The sequence below is a fragment of the Cotesia typhae genome, unplaced genomic scaffold (assembly GCF_013202065.1).
Source record: "Cotesia typhae breed Kobodo isofemale line unplaced genomic scaffold, CoteBio_Ctyphae scaffold_152, whole genome shotgun sequence".
Lineage (NCBI taxonomy): Eukaryota > Metazoa > Arthropoda > Insecta > Hymenoptera > Braconidae > Cotesia > Cotesia typhae.
In genome coordinates this window covers 1,756,586-1,775,755 of record NW_027423776.1, presented here as the reverse complement: position 1 = coordinate 1,775,755, position 19,170 = coordinate 1,756,586, and the positions used below count along the sequence as shown (strand labels likewise).

Here is a 19,170-nt window from a genome sequence, read left to right as displayed (position 1 = left end):
AGATCGAGACGCGCCAGTGCTATGTCTGATAATTATCGACATCCAGCGATATTGATGTTGGGTAATTTTACCCTAATTTTACCCTACAGTTTTTTATTAAAGTCCTATTAGACTTTTAAGCTTGGTGAGCTTAAAATGACATGGTAATTATATTTTTGAGCTCGAAGAGTTCAAAAACGTCATAAGTGCAATTTTAAGTGCTTAAGTATAAAATTAGCGGGAAGTTGCAGGGATGGCCTGTAGGGTCAACTGTATTCCTAATTTTTTTGAGCATATGTTTCTCACTTATATTTATTCTACAAATTTAGGTACTTCATTACATTGTAATGGTACATTACGTGCCTAGGGAGGGAAGAAGGATATTCTAACCCGCGCGATATTGTCACCCAAGCCGAAGACGAGAGTGACAAAAGCGGGGGTTGAAAATGTTCTAGTATCCTCCCGTGGCGCGAAAACTTTTTTTTCAACATACCAGGACCGAAAGTTCGATAATAACTCTACAAAATGAAAAAAAAAAGACAAATGAGGTTAAAATAAATATGTAAATTAACATAAAGTTCAATTTTTTTTATATAACATACTTACTGAAGTAAATCTCAAATCAATATTGAGATTTAGGGATAGAGTCTCGATAAGGACGAGGGGTTGAGGGTGGGGGGTGCGGAGCCCCCAAGCATAAAGAAACAATACTTTTAATTTTCAAAAAAATTAAAAAAAAAAAAAAAACGAAAATCAACCCTCCGGACAAAACAAAAAAAGTTAGTAACTTTCAATAGTAATGTGAACATTTTTAAGGATTCACATAATTATACTTCAAATAATAGTACTCATTAGTAAAGAGAATAGGATGTGTATTGAACGTTTGAAACATTGAATAGTATAATTGATACAATAATTAGTATAACTTAAATATTAAAATGGTAAATAAAATTGAATTTTTTTTTTTGAACTTCCCGTTAAGAAAATCGAAGATTTTCAAAAATCGGGAAGTTATTGTTTTCACCCCGTTTTGTCAAAATCGAGTTTTCATCAGATCTCGACGTTTTAAGGTCTCCGGAAACTTTCCTGACTACTCTCGCGATACTGTATATATATATATATATATACCCAAAGTATACTTGTACGTATCTTCCTGCATATTGGACAATTTTGTATACTCTTGCAACCTTGAGTCTCAAGCGTAACAATAGCGATTTCGATACAAAATTAACAATTTTTTATTTTTTAAGCTGAAATTTTTTTCAATTCCAAAATTCCAAAGTTTTTTTTTTCTAAACCATCCCTGAACTATAACGAACAAAACAAAAAAATTTTGAAAATCGGTCCAGCCGTTTTTGAGTTTTAGCGAGACTAACGCACAGCAATTGATTGTATATATATATATATATATATATATATATATATATATATATATATATATATATATATATATATATATATATATATATATATATATATATATATAGGTGGGTCAAAAAATCAACTATTTTTTTTTACAATTAATACGGAAAAATGGGTTACTAGGTACCTTAAAAAATTCTCACCAAATATGAACTCTTAATTTTAATAGGAAGATCTTCCGCGTCGCAGTTTTTCATTTTTTCTCAGTCCAATAGAAAAAAATTCATTCCTCATCATTAATTGGTCGTACAGAAAAAATTTTTCTAAGAATTTTGTAGGAAATTGAATGCTCTACAAAAAGGTATCTTATGTTTTTTCCGTAAACCTCACCATTTCACTAATATTGAAGATTTAAGATTGATTATTTTAAGTCAAATGTCACTTTTGTTTATGAATTTTATAACTCGACAAGAAATGGCTATTATTGAATGGGCAATAGAAATTTTTGTAGCAAATTAACTGCTCTATAAAAATGGTATCTTATGTTTTGGCGATTAAATTAATCGTTCAAAAGATATTCATCATCAAACTTTCATGTATATCGATTTTAAGAGTTTTTGATTAAATAATCGAAAAATTTCAATTTAATCTATCAGTTTTGAGAAAATTTACACGAAAAAAATTTTTTTCATCAACTGAGAAACTTCAAAATGTTTTTCAAGCTTTTTTTATGTGTAAGTATTTTTATCTACATTTAAAAAATAAATTGTACATTATTTATCGCTTAGTTAATCATTTATCAATAAAAAAGCAAAGTTTTCATTATAAATATATTATGATTTCAGTTTTAGAGAAAAAATGTCCAATTAGTTATAAGAAAGTTTTTTATTTCAATTTTCAACTGAGCTATTTATTTTCAAACAATTTTTTGTTGCAAGTAGGGTAGTTTTTTCGATGCTCTTTCACAACATCCAATAAAAATTGAAATTGCTCTTCGTCTTTCGTTAAGCATTGGTTATATTCACTTACTAATGCGACACCTCGCTCTGCCACATCATTAACAACTTTCAATTGTGCGAAAAATTCTTTATTTTCATTATAACTCTCATCAGTAGACCATAAATCAATATTTTTGTCAAGAAAATCATACGGCAGATCAAAGATCTCAAAAAGTTTTAATGACTTCTTAGTAACAAAGTCACTTATATTTTTTTGCAGAATTAAATGTAAATTTTTTCTATCAATAATAAATCTTCTAGCTTTAGAATCTGTACCTTCGCGAGTCTTAACAGCTTCGACAATATTCTTCTTTATGTTTAATGGAACGGTATCATCAAAAAGTGATAAGATAGCAAGTTCATCACTTAAGTACCATAAATGTGAAGTCATTTTTTCACATGTAGCCAAGGACATTAAAGAATTAATTTTACTGTACTCAATTAAATTTTTCATAAACTCTAAGTCGTGATTAGCAGCAGAAGTCGCAGAAGTTGATGAAAACCAAGCTTTTACATACACCATAACTATGAAAATACAAAATTGTCGAAGACCATCCAATTCTTTCTTAGAAAGGTCAAATTCATCTCTAAAAATAAACATTTTTAGGCAATAAATTGCCTTTGCCATCCATCTTGTGTTACGTCCTCGTAACCGCGCGGTTTGAGAAGAACCGGCCCTAAATAATATAAAGGGGTCTGGAGAATTAGGATGAGACGACCTCCAGTGTTGTCAGTAGGTGGACTCGAGTTTCCTCCGAAATAAACTGATTTAATTTGAAATTAATAGTCTCCGATTTATTTAATTAGTAATGCGATACAATTTAATTATCAGGAGGGAAACCGTCGTACAGTGTAATGTTTATCGGTTTCTAGAGCAGTACTTAGTAGCTTAATGATATTATGAAAAAGGCCTCGAGTTCCCGATGCAACTCGCTTTTATAGACTCCCCAAGGGACGCGCCCTTGTAGGAGTAGGGTTGCTTATCAGGTTCTCGAAAATATAGAATGTTCTAGACTTTGGAGTTCACGCTTCCTGCGTCATCAGGGTGAGCTGGCTCATCGGCTGATGCCACTCCAGAGTCTAGTCCACGTAATTGTTTGTTGTTGACTTAGGACATTCTTTTCGTGAAACTTTCTGATGTTGCCGCGTACTGTACTCTAGTTTCCCTTTACATTTTATTATACATTTGTGTTATCGTTAAGCGTTCCTTGTTGGAATGTTAATGGTAACTTAAAAATAACTTATTTGTTCTACTGCGTGTTGAATCATTGTTAGATAATTCTTAAGTGTTCTAGTATCTACTAGTTATTCTTTACTTATCGTTATGGTCCCTACTTATAGTTCTATAATTATAATCTATTATCTATATCTAATTATATGTTTTAGTCTAGTTTGTAATATGGGTATGGAGGCCAAAATTAGTGTTTTAGAATAATATTTTCAACCTCCAAAACCTAGGATCGCTTTGAACACATTTTTTGCGGTACTTCAGCCTACTAAGAGCATAAGTAGGTTAATTTTACGATTTCATGGAACATAGAATGTCGTCAGTTTACAGTTGAAAACATTAACTAAGTCCAGTTTTGGTCTCAATAAAATTTTCGAAGATTTTACTTTAACTTTGAATGTAAAAAACTGAAGTTTCAAAATTTGGTTAAAATGTTATATATTCCCTGATTAAAGAACCGAATTAACAACAATGGAAACAGAATTAAGCAGAATTGGTTTTCCAATTCTGTTTAATTCTGTTTCCATTGTTGTTAATTCGGTTTAATTCGGTTCTTTAATCAGGGTTAGTAGCAATACTCATTTTTTTACACGCAAAAAAGTAAACTGTGATAAATAATAAGGTAAAAGCACCAACTATTGACACTATAAGAGACAATTATGATTTCATATTTTTTAAGCAATCAAATGTCAATATCGTTGAATTTTATTTGTGGTAATGTCTCAAGTAATGTTGTTACTAATCAATTTTATTTTTTAAAAATGATAATCAGTGATATCTACTAATTAATTTTAAATAATTAAATAGATTATCCGGATACAACAATTATTGATAGGTTAAAAAACTGATTAATCTAATTATTGCCATACCTTAGCCCCAATTAATGACACCTATAATGTGCATGTGTCAAATTATTCGCTTATTTTTATTTATCGACTTATTATTAAATAATCAATAGTATTAAATTTTATTAATAATAATTCCTTTAAATAATTAATTACTATTAAAATAGTAAAAGTTAATTCAAAAATAATTCATTGAATCAGAAGAGTTCAAGCTCTTACAGCAAATTTTTTAGATTAAAGTAAAAAAAGGGTCATATAACGCTGTCGACTGGCTGCCCTTGTGGAAAAATTTCTCTGAAATAACTGAAAAAAAATTTTAATAAGTACGAATAATAGTTCATAAAGTTTTTTGTTTTCTTAAAAAGTCCGAAAAAGTCTTTGGTTAATGAAACTCCTGACATTAAAATTTCTCCAACGTTCGTATAGCGTTGCGGTTAGGTTATAGTCTCGCGTGCGTTAGGTCTACTGTTCAAATCTTGGTTAGAGCGATAGAAGTTTTCATAAAATGATTTATAAGACAAGCGTTAAACTTAATTAAGATGAATGAATGTAAATGTGAAGTGAAACCTTATCCCCCATCTTCCACCTCCTTAAAAAAAAATCCAAAAAAAAAAAGTAAAAATCAAAATAAAAAAGAAAAACTATAAAAGACAAAAAAAAATAAATAAAACATTTTTTTCAAATGTTTTTTTTATTGCCAATTATTTATTAGTTCACATAGCGAATTTTATAAATTATAAGAATAATAAATTTTAATTAATAAATAAAAAAATTATTTTTTTATTTTAAATTTTTCCCGCTCTGACAGCCATTTTGATTTAAATTCTTGATCTTTTTCCTTCTTTCCTCTCACTTATTTCATATGAACCAATGAGAATCTTTTTCTCGATCGAATTGGAGGCTTTGGAGGGTCATTTTAGGGTTCTGTAATACTAATTTCAACCTAAACTTGGTAAAAGCGGACAAAAATACCAAGTTTAGGCTGAAATTAAGGTTTCGCTGTACAGCTTGGGTTAATCTAAAAAACTGATATCAGCCTCTTTACCCTCGAGTAGAATTTGGAGGCTGGAATTAGTTTTTTAATTTTGACTCGGGTAATTTTTTAACTTCCCGCTAAGAAAATCGAAGATTTTCAAAAATCGGGAAGTTATTGGTTTCACCCCGTTTTTCGAAAATCGAGTTCTCATCAGATCTTGACGTTTTGAGGTCCTAGGAAGCTTCCCTGACTATTCCCGCGATGACGTCCATGTGTGTGTGTGTGTGTGTGTGTGTGTGTGTGTGTGTGTGTGTGTGTGTGTGTGTGTGTGTGTGTGTGTGCATGGATGTATGTAAACCTCTTATAACTTTTGAACGGTTGAACCGATTTCATCGCGGTTGGTGCCATTCGAAAGGGATTGACTGAACAAAAATAGGAAAAAAACATTTTTTCCTAAGTGGTTTTTTTTGGAATAACTTTCAAACGACTCAATCGATTAACTTCTAAAACAAATCAGCTTTTAACTTTTAAAAAACCACGTTGATTGCTGCTAATCCGGTAAAAATCGGTTAATTCGTTCAAGAGATATCGTAAACGAAATAAAAATTATTTTGTCAGAGTTTACTAATTAATTTATTTAATTTTAATCTCTGAATTAAGAATTTGTCAAATGATTTTATTTTATTTAATTTTGACTAAATTATTTTATCTGTCTCTGAATAACTGAGTTTCTTTTATTTCGACTAATTTACTTTCTTTATGTTGTACGAAACTTCGAATTTATTTTATTTTAATTTTGGGGATTATATTTTATTTTACAACGCCTTGAGATTTTAGTCTCGACCTTGTATGTCCTTTACTCAGCGTTTTAGTTCGAGACAAGATGGCTGACCCTCTCCCAAACTTTTGTCGATTTTTCTTCAAGTGAAATTTTCAAGTGATTGATTTTTTACTTTTAACTAAATAATTTTAACAATTATTTTCTGATTCTAATTTTACTTTTGTTTTATTTTACACAATCAAAATTTGTTCCAAATTATTTATGTTGATTTTAACTAATTTTTACTTCTGATGATTTTACTAAAATATTTTACTGAAATTCTTTCAATGATTTTAATTGACACAAAATTAACTGATTTTACTTAAACTCAATTACCAGAGATAAATTTGTCACGTGACACCAAAATCATAAATTAACCAACTGAAATAATTCCTAGTAAGATTAATCCAGACTCTGCCTACGTGTTTAATTAATGACCCGAAATAATTCCTGGTATTATTAATTAAATATTTGGTATTTTATTACCAACTTTCATTCATAAATTTATTCTTAATTTTATTCTGGCTTTTAATCGGATTTTTCCTCAAAATGTTTTACTGAATTGAGAATTTATTGGTTTTACACCGTTTTTCGAAAATCGAGTTTTCATTAGATCTCGACTTTTTAAGGTCCTAGGAAGCTTCCTTTACTATTTCCGCGATGATGTGTGTGTATGTGTAAACCACTCATAACTTTTAAACAACTTGGTCGATTTAATCGCAGATGGTGTCATTTGAAAGGGCTTGACCAAAATTAGATGTTGAATCCAATTTGGACCGATTCGTACCGGTAGATTTAGAGAAATCTAAAAAAAACTCTGGAAAAAATTTTTTTAAATGTGGTTTTTTGGAATAACTTTTAAACAGCTCAATTGATCGATTTCAAAAACTAATCAGCTCTTAACATAAAAAAAAAAACCACGTTGATCACCGCTGGACCAATCAAAATCAGTTTATTTGTTCGTGAGTTATCGTTGACGAAAGAAAACCGAAAAAAGTGATTTTTCGGAATTACTCTGAAATTCCTATTTCGATCGAATTGAACTGAACGAAGCTTTATGAGACTTGAAAAATTGCGTCAAATGCTGCCACTTGCTTGAAAATCGGTTCATTCATTTAAAAGTTATTGCGGTTTAAAAATTTGAAAAATAATATTTTATGAAACTGCGATCAGAGTTTTGAGCTCGGAAAGCTCAAAATAACACACAAATTTTATTTTTGAGTCTCAAAAAGTCTTATATATATATATATATATACATTTTTCAAATTCGAAAATAATGCTGTGAAGCGGAAAAGAATAGGAATTACGGATAATTATTACGTGAAGCGTTCCAACATTCACGTAACAGGATATTTTGGCGGGAAAGGCTTGAGAAAGGATTAAGGAGAGGAACTTTCTTAATGTGAGTGTATAGAATATGCGAGAAAAAATTTTAAATAGCTCGGACTGGGATTCGAACCCAGAACCTTCCGATGACATGTCGGAATTTCTATTTTTACAAATATATATATATATATATATATATATATATATATATATATATATATATATATATATATATATATATATATATATATATATATATATATATATATATATATATATATATATATATATATATATATATTTAACAAATTAAATAACAGAAACAAAGAAAATCTCAGATCACATGAAATCTACCTTCCATTTCGGGTGAGGCGGAATAGCATTTTTAATTTTTTTTTTTTTTTTTGTGATGAATGAGCGTTGAAATGTGCACTTTCGGATATTTCAAACTTCTTTTCAATAGCCTCAAGTGTCTTCTCCCAAACAAATGAAAGGCCATTCCTGTATCTACAATAGCGTTCGAGATATTACAAAAACAAAATTGAAAAACTGGAAAAATTGTGAAATTTTGAATTTGCATAAATTTATCCAAATCTAAAGGGGTAAATTTGACATGGAATGGCCCTAATGTTAATAGTTGTATAAAAATTGAACTTTGAGCTTGAATAACTTTTAAGCCAATAGATTTAGCGAAAAATTATAAGAAATCCTTTTTGCAGAGCGTTAAATTTACAATAAAATTTTGCTATTTATGACTTTTGATCTATTTATCGATGAGTTATAAGATTTTAACGAAAAAATAAAATTTTTCCCATGTTTATTCCATAAGAAACTTAGGTTGGAACGCGTACAATCTTAAAGTTAATATTAAGAGCTCAAATTTTGCGGGAATTTTTTTTTATTAATTTGGAAGCATTTGAGCCCCTGGGAGCAAAGAAATTGAAAAGCACCCCTTTCAAGGACCACCCTAGTCTTTATTTATATTAATCTCATAAAATAATTGAGTTACTTATTGTATATCCAAAATAACTTAATTTCGAGTTATAAATTATAAATTATAATTTATACAGTATTATCAATGCGTTTTTATGCATAAGCTCCGCCGTATGATTACTGAAAATTCAAATAAATATACTTTGACTTTCAACCAATATTATAATTGCTTTAGATGAAATAATGATTATTCTTGACCAAAATGGTTATGATTACCATGAAAGTTTTTATTCCAGTAAAATATAATCAAAAATGATCTTTTTTGATTACATGACATTCGTTTATATATGCTATGAGTGATCATATAATTAAGTAATGAAGAGAAGAAGAAAAAACTATTTAAATGAGTCACTAAATAACTACTCAATATGACGATCGACCTACTCCAACGCAACAACTTACTAATATGAATAAACTTTCTATAAGGTGGACTCAGCGACATAAAATCAACATCTTATTTTCTCTTCTATAAAGTATAAATACATGTAAATCAATGAAATTTTATCGATCCAGTTGCGTATTCTTGGTAAATTTTGTTACTCATCATTTCGTACAAAGTAAAATTTAACAAAAAAATTAGGTTCATAAGGAAGGATTGATGTGTTAATATAAATGCACGCGAAATCATGCATACCAGCAAAACGTGCTCATGGCCGTTAAGACATTTGACTATAATATCTTGAAACGTCGACAGAAATATCTAAAGTGTCAACAACCCCGATGCCTCCTCTTACTCTTCCTCTCTCTTATCATAAGTTATAGTCATTGCATTCATCACTTCAAGCATTATTATCATTAATGCTATTCGCCTTCACCAACGAAAAAGGTCTGGAAAGCCGGTATTTATTCTCTTGTAACTTTCACTTGTGATCTACGGGTAAATAAATTATGTACCTCGCCCAACAAACCAGCAGCATATTCTTGTGAGGACCCTGTAGATGCGCTAAGACATTTTATTCTTTACGTCATCTGCAAGACTTACAATATTGTTTTACCGTTTAATGCAATCACAGTTATTTTTATTGTGATTATTTAGAATACAGCAACCGATCCACAAATATATGGATGAATTTTTATACTTCTACGACATATTTTTAATTACTTTTTTTCTGTTTTATTTACATTCTATAAAAAATACAAATAAATCATTAATAAATCACTAAAATAATACATTTTTTTATTTCTTAAGTATTCAAATAACTTGTATTGTTGACCTTTACGTTTCCAAATATAAAATCTTATTCAAGTTTGAGTTAGAGTGTCCGTTATCCGGAAGGCAACAATTGTTTGATCATCCCATTTCCATTTAAGGAGCACTTATGTCCACGCCTTTATTTCATTCACAATCAAAAAGTTCTATTGAAAAAATTTTTGAAGTTTGCGTGTTGTTATTTACGCAGTTACAATAAAAAATAAACAAAAATAAGCGAATTTCCAAAAATTTGAAATTCTTATAAATCAAATCAAACATTTTCATTTCGATATCCATGGTTAAAAAATATGTAAAAATCAATAATTAAATTTAAAACCATGTACGTATAAATCTAACTGTGTTTAAACTAAAAGGTTAATAAATGCAAAGTAAAAGTTACACGTGAGCACTTTACATAAAAAGTTGACATTGAAGTGTTAAATTATATTTTTATTTTCACAATTTCATCTTTTACTCTTCCTTTCTTTATTTCACTCGAGGTAGACAAGTTATACTCAGCGTATCAGAATATTACTTTTTCAAGGCTTACCTTGTTGTCTACCACACGAGTAAATAAAGACGCAATCAAACCGAGACTGTAGTTTCAAATGTTTCTTTCTCTTTTATTATTTCTCTTTCCGACTTATTTAAAATGACTTAAGAAACTGGATCGACACAAAACGAGAAAGTTATGTTGCGGTTGAAAGCCTTGCTCTAAGCCTCATACGGATATACGATACATTAAGCCTCTTCCGCGGCCTTGATTTTTCATATCAAAAATGAATTGTATCAAATATATCTCTCAGTTCTAATAACGGATATAATCATTGTATCATATTATTTGCATACAATAAAGTTATCACACTCTAATGATGTTAAGTATCTTGAAAATTTTCAAATATATAATCAATGTATAATTAAATTATTTATTAAATATCGTAATAAATATTTACAATACAGAATTAGGACTTCATCAAATATTATTTACTTTTGTCCTTCTATAAATTAAAAATACATTTCTTATCATGATTTGTTTTTTAAATTCCAGGTTACGATATCAAGCACCAACATGGAAACTTGTTTTTGAAACCGGCCCACGTAGTGAAAACAGAAGTAGAAAAATGATCTTTATCGTATGATTAGCCTTTTGAAAGAATTTAAAGTAAAAGAAGATATAAATTATACATTTTTTGATTGAGGAAAATGATGTAAAGCTTATAATAAAATTTTCGAATCATACTTCTCCTGTTCAAGCCGGATATCAAACTAAAACAGAGGGGGACTTGTGATACCTTCTTTGACGTTCTCGTCAATATTCTTTTGGTAGGGGAGTGACACGTGACCAATGACATATATAAAGCAAAGAACTGGCAGGGCGCTAACAGAATTATTCATATCACAGAAGATTTTCTATACCATTTAGTTATATCACTTGCTTCAATTTTTTTCATATATATATAAATAAATATATATATATATAAATAAAATAACTGTTCAGAAAGAAAATTAGTATTAAATTGAAGAATGAAATTCTACTTAATCACGGCGCTTCTTATTATTGGTACGTAAACAAGAAAATTAAAAGTGTAACGGAAAAAGTGTTATACAGTGCGGATTTTTACTTTTCACTCAAATCTTAACTCGAATACTGTAGAAAAAGTGTTTTTCTCACTTTCAATTGACTTAAGTTTATAAAGATGCATTTGATTTCTTCCTCTGTCGTGCCTAAATTTTGTGCTAATTTTCACAAAAAATTGTAAAATTATTAAGATTAAGAAGATTTATTCTACTTTCTTCCTGCTATTATGATTTTGCTATAGATTAAACTTTAAAGTTTTTTTAAAATTATGTTTGTTAAACAAAGCATTCGAAGCAAATAAAGTAAATACTGAAAGTTCAAGTAATATGTGCATACGCATTGGTTTTACTCACAGAGTGAAAGTAATACGAGAAAGTCTATACATTTTGCTTATATAAGATCATCAATCAATTTAGTAAAAATCTGGTTCGAATATCGGATTTTCTGCCATGAAAATAATATTCTAATATTTTGATTTAAGAAAACTAATAGAATGAATATTAACTATTAAATATGTGTTTCCTACAGGATCTGAAGCACAAGAAACTTTCAAATGTCCTGATGACTTCGGCTTCTATCCTCATCATTTATCATGTGACAAATATTGGAAATGTGATAACAATGTCGCAGAGTTAAAAACTTGTGGCAATGGCCTCGCTTTTGACGCTTCAGATGCAAAATTTCTTACAGAAAATTGCGATTATTTGCACAACGTTGAATGTGGTGAAAGAACTCAGCTTGAGCCACCAATTAGCACACCTCACTGTGCTCGACTTTATGGTATTTTCCCTGATGAAAAAAAATGTGATGTATTCTGGAATTGTTGGAATGGTGAAGCATCTCGATACCAATGCAGTCCTGGACTTGCCTACGATCGTGAAGCTCGTGTTTGCATGTGGGCTGATCAAGTACCTGAATGCCGTAACGATGGTATAAGATCACTATAATTAATAAAATTATTATTATTATTATTATTATTATTATTATTATTATTATTATTATTATTATTATTATTATTATTATTATTATTATTATTATTATTATTATTATTATTATTATTATTATTTATTAGTGTGTTGTTTTGAGATGCCAAATTGTATCAACGATATATATTTTCTATATCATTGAACAATTTTAGTAAATCATTTTTGTCTCTCTGTAGAAGTTGCTGGCGGTTTTTCATGTCCCGCTGCTGGTGAGGTCGCTGGAGCGTCAGGAAGTTTTTCCAGGCATGCTCATCCTGAAGACTGCAGAAAATATTACATTTGTCTAGAAGGAATTGCCAGAGAATACGGATGTCCTGTTGGTACTGTTTTCAAGATTGGTGATACAGATGGAAGCGGTAACTGTGAGGATCCCGAAGACGTTCCTGGTTGGTAAGTTGAACACTTCCGGGACTTTGCATATTAATTTTTAATATTTTAGTACATAACACTATGAACGTATCATCGTAAATATTTCTGAATCAAAAAAATGAAATTAAATGAGCTTAAATCAATTATTTAAGTATAGTAGTTGAGTTGAATTAAGTTAATTTTTTCAACTCGGGTTAAGTTAATATCTTTTCTTATAACCTGCATTGAAAATACGAGTTTCAATGCCTGTTGATCCAACTGAAACTAGACAATTTCAGACCAATGCGAATGTTGCCTGGCACGAATCAATCATTTTTTCCCGGTGGGCAGAAAATGATAATTTACTGCCCACGAGATAAAGTTGCAGCTTTATTTTCCATCCTATCAGATTTTGAATTGTAGTTGTTTATTTTCTTGATAACTTGTATAATAGAATGGTATTTTCGCTATTTGTCTGAAACCATCAGCCCACTGAAAATACTCTTAGGGGGCCTCCATTAATTACGTGAGGTGTTCTAGGGAGGGAGGGGATCAAGCTAAATCTTTCCAAATCTCACTCAGGGGGGGGGGGTCAGAAAATATCACGTGAGTTTTTTCTAGCAGAAAATGGTGTAAAATTGCGTGAAAAAGTATTTCTATAATAAAATAGGGCTAAATCTGATACAATAGTGATTATTGTATTCGTCCGAATCCCGCAGAGCACCAAAGTAGCGCTCGATTGTTTAAGCGCTTTATTAACTTTGAATCAACGTTAAATTTATTTGATTATTGATCGATAGAATTCATTAATTTTTAAGGTAGATTTTTTTGGAAATCTATCTGTTATAGCCGGTCTCATGTCGTAATTTTAATAAAATTTCGTCAGTTTATGGATGTATTCATATATATATATATATATATATATAATTAATTTTTAGCTTTCATCATCAAATGATTTTTATCTGTAACAAATTCTATTTTTTAGGTCGATGTCTTTGAAAATCTTTTTTTTGTAGTCGGTTTCACATCGTTATTTGCGAAAATATTCTAAAAAGTAAATTTAGAACATTATTGCCTTCTAATAACGTGTGTTTTTCAACATTCAACCAAAAAATCTACCTATTCACGTCGGGTGTAGCCAAATGTCGCTTTTTTCTTTTCAATAATCCAACACAATTATAGCCAAACCATGAATTCTGAAGAATCTCGCATAAGATTAGGAGAGAGGGGTGGGAGTAGAGAAAAATTTTACGAAATCTTATCAAGGGAGGGGGGCGAATCAGAGAGCTCAAAACTACATGAAAATTATATTTTTGAGCTTTTCGAATTCAAAAACGTAATGAGCGCAATTTGGAGCGCTTAATTACAAAAGTAGCGGGAAGTTGCAGGGATGGCCTTCAGGGTCAACCGTTTTCCTAATTTTTTTTTTTTTTTTTTTTCAACTGTTTGCACTTTAATTTGAAAGAATATTAAGAGTTCTTTTTTTTTTTATTCGGCTATTTTAAAGCTAGCGTTATTTTAATAATTCCAAAAATTTAACTCGCTCATTTTACAAACGGCTTCATTTAGCAATTTTTTTTTTTTTACATGGACGTTTTTTTTTATGTCATATTTCCAAGTCCAAATCACCGTAATAAATTTATTTTTCAACAGATAACACAAATTTAAGAAGCTATATTTCATCTAAATTAGTTTCAGACAAGCACACAATACAACGCGACTTGTGGACGCGATAACTCCCACAATTCTTAATGAATCTTTATAAAACTTGGTAGAGTTATTCTGTAGCTTGAATTAGTTAAAAAGTGAGCTAAACCCGGCAAAGTTTAGAAATAGCAGCCATTTAAAATTTTCGAAAACGTAAAAAATCACGTGTTCAGTGACTTTACCAGGAAATAATTTTTCATTGAGAATCGATAGATCGTGTTTCTGCACTGAAAAAAAAGTTTTCTGCCGCGCACGATACGGTATCGCTGTTGACGCGATACGCACCTTACGATACATCGGATCGTAACGTTGGATCACGCCAGACACGATCTACAGATAGTCAAGTTGGATCGCGACGGTTACGATCCAGTTTCGTAACTATAGCGATCTACCGGATCGTATACGGCACGATAACATAGAAACTCAATTGGCTTTGTTTATTTTTTATGTTATTTTTATTAAAAAAAAAAAAAAAAATACAATCATGTGAAAATTTTTTTCAATTGAAAATAAAATTTTTCTTATAACTCAAAAAATGTTTAATACCCGTTAATTTCAGGATCATTTCATGCTTTAAATTTATAAAACATTCACTGTTATTTTAAAAATGATAACAAAAACAAAAAATTAATTCATCGTAATTAGTCGAATATTAGCACCATTAGAAAAAAATCACTGTAAATATATATAAATTATATATAAATTAATGTCGCATAAATAACTACAGATCACACAATAAAATGAGGTTAGAAACTTACGCTAAGGACCGGCGCATCGAGTGTGGATCGTAACTATCGGGATCCGTTTCGTTATATTTACCATACGTTCACTGACCGTTACTATATGGATGAGAATATCTACGATACAATTGAATCGCTGTAACAGCGATTCATCGAATCGTGCATCATAAATGCCATATTGTAAAAATGACTAAACTTTAAATCCCTAATGTTAATATCTCTAGTATAGTGCATGTTGGGACTTATAACGCAAATACTATGATACAGTTTAGCGTCGTTCACGAGTTGTAATGTGACAATAGCAATACGCTGTTTACGATACAGTAGATAGTGCCGAACAGAAAACTTTTTTTTCCGTGTGCATCTCATTTAAAAGTTTATAAAATTCTATTTAATTTCACCTATAATGAATTTACTTTTTAATAATCACAACAAAAATGTACGAAGCTGAACGTCATCTAAATCAGTTCTAATTATTTATAATATTGTTATTAAAGTCATGGATTATATGAAATCTATCTTTCTTCTTGGCGAATACCGAATGGCCTTCTTTTGTTGGGAGGGGGTTGTTTAAGAAATGGAAGAAATCAGAAAAAATGATAGAGGATACGAGAAGGAGAGGGAAAACGCACAAAAAGAAACTTTTAACTTGTTTAGGCATATTTTACTTTTGCACCAACTTGTACATTTTTTCTTTGATTGTATCTTGCATGCTTTAAGTGCAAACCCTATCAAAAAAACCCACATGGGAAACCAGTCTGGATTCTCAGATGGGTTTCCGCAAGGTGTTTCGGATAGATACCGACATGGTTTTCTATATCGGAATCCAAGGTTGAATCTTACTTAGATTCCTATATATATTAATCTAGCATAAAAAAATTTATTTACAAAATCAAAAATACTTCTTAAATAATTGCTATTAATTAATTATTAAATGAAATTAATTCTAAAATACGGATTTTGTAATGTTATCTAATGAAAAAACTGCTCGCGTCTGATGGACTTGAACGTGGTACCTCATGGTTGACAGTCTTCTACGCTACTCACTGGCTTAAATCACGTTCTTAGCTTATTCCCTTCATATAAATTCACTATAAGAATCCGTACTTCCGATGTAGATTTCCCATAGAAGAATCCATTAACCCACAGATTCCCACGTGGATTCCTATAGAAATTCATATTTCCTATGTGAATTTCTCATATAGGAATCCATGTATTCATAGGTTCTTATAAGGATTCCTATAGGAATCCATATTTCATATGTGAATTTCCCATGTAGGAATCCATGGACCCACAGTTTTCCATGTGGATTCCGATAGAAACCCATACTTCCTATGTGAATTCCAATGGGTTCCTATACAAATCCATACTTTCCTGTGTGGTTTTCCATGTAAGCCTCTGTGGATTTTTTTACAGGGAAATCTCGAGATATATTTTACTATTTTCTTGAAATAAAAACTTATAAATTTCAACACTTGATTCCTTTCTAAAAATGAAGTGTGTAAATTCTCACAATGTGAATTTGCATGAAAAATTATTTTATAAACCTTCGATATGATGTTCAAAACTACAAAAAATACCATTCAGAATTGTATTTATTTAAAAATGAAGGGAATACATAAAAGTATACTTTTCTTATCTGTGCGTTTGCAATTTCTTATAAAATGAAAGTTTATTAATTTATAGAATAAACATTTTTAGATCCTCTCTATTGTGGGCTTCAAAATTACTTTGAAAAATGATAATATCTAAACTATTTATCGAGTATAGATTAAAATTTTTATGCAATTACATAATTGTAATTAGATAGTGAAATGTTCATACTCGAATGTTAAGAATTTTGGAGTTTACAATTTTTTTTTCTAATGTAGAACTTAAATAAATAAAAGATACAACAAGCTTAAAAAGTTTACATCAGATACATTAAAAAATCGAATTACTATTAATTAATCTGTAAAAATAAAAACCAGTCGCTGAATTTATAACGGATCATGATGCATCACTTAAAAACGGCTTAACCAATCTAGCGAATTTCTTATCCATTGTGTTCGTAATTGTCAGGACAAAATTTCTATGAAAAAAATACAGCGGAAAAATTGCAGAGTTGAATAGTATATTGGTATGAAAATTTCAATTGTAAAAATCTGAAAAATAGTTGACTCTGCAGAACATCACTGGAGCGTCTTGATATTATTTGAGCTCAAAACGTTCGAAAAATTTTTTATTGTAAAACTTTGAACTCTTTAAGCTCAAAATTATGAGTTGTTTACGCGAAAATGTGATAACAACTTTTTTAAACCTCAAAACGTCGAAATCTGATGAACACGTAATTTTCTAAAATTGAATTAGAAACAATAAATATTCTATTTTTAAAACTGGTCAATTGTCTTAGCGGAAAAAGATACACTTTATTGAGTTTTCAATTTTGAAAAGATTCTTAATATTAGAAAGATAAAAATGGACCAATAATAATTTAAAAGAATTAATTATGCTATGTAATATTATTCTCAATTTTGAAATAAAATTTTGGATCTGTAGCTTTTATTTACTCCATAATGTAGAAATGTTAAATGATTCATTATTAACTAATTGAATCGAATACCAATGCCATTAATAAATCTATTACTTTATCCTAAGTACTTGAAGTTCTCCAAAATTTTACTAACGTAAATTTACGCTCAACGATGTAGGCGAGTTAAGTAACGGCTAGCAATGAATATTAATGTTGTATTTTATTATAGCTTGATAACAATCATTTATGGTTTGAATTTCGATTTTCAGTGAAGACTATTACGGTGATTTGGACTTGAAAAGCATCAGGAAAAGTGAACTTCTAGCTGGAATTTCAGGCAACGGGCAATCAAATGCACCTAAATCACAAGGAAAGCCTAGACCAACTCCTTCAAGACCTCAACCTATTCAAGAATGATTTCATTAATGAGATTTACATTTTATCTTTAATTTCTACTGTTTTAAACATCCTCAATTCCTTTGAGATGATCAAGAGTTTATCGTGATGTTGGTTGGAGTGCCAAAGCTATGATAAAATTACTAAAAAAAAAAAAAAAAAAAAAAAAAATTATACAATAAGAGAAACAACTCTTGACATCTCGATTATTTAATTATAAGAAAGTGGCCTCATGATTCATACTTGTTCATAATGTTTTCGTTTATTTTCGAATAAAAATAAGAAAAATAAAGTTTTTTTTCTAATAAATTCTAGTATTAATAGAACCGGCTTATCTAACTGCTTAAAAATTATTAGCATGGTAATATCCATCTACAATTTGATCATTTTAAATTTAATTTAATAATTAATTCAAAATTATCTACGATAAATTTGCAATCTATAAATTTATCAATCAATATTTATGAAAATAAGATGAACCTCTACTATGAAATTTACGGTTATTTTAATCACAATTACTTCACAGAATATCAATTGAACCTTAAAAATATATTTTATATCTAAAATAGACCTATGAAAATTTTAAGCAAAAAAAAGTCAATCGCTTGTCGATAGATAGTCAATACTATGGATAGTCGTTAACCTCAGCTTGTACTTGATTGAATTAATTTGTCTATGAACTAAAGTTTGAGTTATACTTACCGTCTATTAGTTTATGCCAACTTTGACATAGAGACAATTAATAAAATAAATCGTTTATGTGATAGAAAATGTACGCCATGAAATGAAATAAATTTTTTTCTATAAGTTTCCATTCACCTTTAAGACGATTCCTATGGTAGGACGTTATCAAACTCGTAATCATTTAAAAGATATTGATGAAAATTGGTGAAATTTCATACTATTTTTTTTTCTATCACATAAACGATTTATTTTCATCAACGAAGACGTGACGACAAAAAAAGCAAAGACTAACTGACAACCGTACAAATCATTTTTCAACTGCAGTATTTTGAGGCGTGCAAAATTTTGATTTAGGCTAATTAAGACAGTTTTATAAGTTCCACAGAACTTATTTTATAATAAAAATATGTTTGTTTGTTAATAGATTAATTGACCAATTTTATTACTTAATGAGAGCAATCAAATTATACATAAATAAAATAAAAAATCTTGATTATTT

At 29.5% G+C, this 19,170-nt stretch overlaps 1 protein-coding gene across 1 annotated transcript; it reads left to right on the top strand.

The window, feature by feature from the left end:
• Positions 1 to 11,087: 11,087 nt before the first annotated feature.
• Positions 11,088 to 18,310, top strand: Gasp (Chitin binding Peritrophin-A domain-containing protein Gasp). Its single transcript, XM_074256673.1, has 4 exons — positions 11,088 to 11,280; positions 11,827 to 12,228; positions 12,461 to 12,674; positions 17,861 to 18,310. The coding sequence occupies exons 1-4, from the start codon at positions 11,244 to 11,246 to the stop codon at positions 18,006 to 18,008; spliced, it is 801 nt and encodes a 266-aa protein (XP_074112774.1). The 5' UTR covers positions 11,088 to 11,243; the 3' UTR covers positions 18,009 to 18,310.
• The last annotated feature ends 860 nt before the right edge of the window (positions 18,311 to 19,170 follow it).

What these genes read in the sequence shown, in the direction of transcription:
- Gasp (XM_074256673.1), top strand. Translation starts at nt 11,244, where the DNA reads ATGAAATTCTACTTAATCACGGCGCTTCTTATTATTG. An exon ending in CACGGCGCTTCTTATTATTG is followed by an intron (nt 11,281 to 11,826) that starts GTACGTAAACAA and finishes TGTTTCCTACAG; the next exon opens with GATCTGAAGCACAAGAAACT. An exon ending in CCCGAAGACGTTCCTGGTTG is followed by an intron (nt 12,675 to 17,860) that starts GTAAGTTGAACA and finishes TTCGATTTTCAG; the next exon opens with TGAAGACTATTACGGTGATT.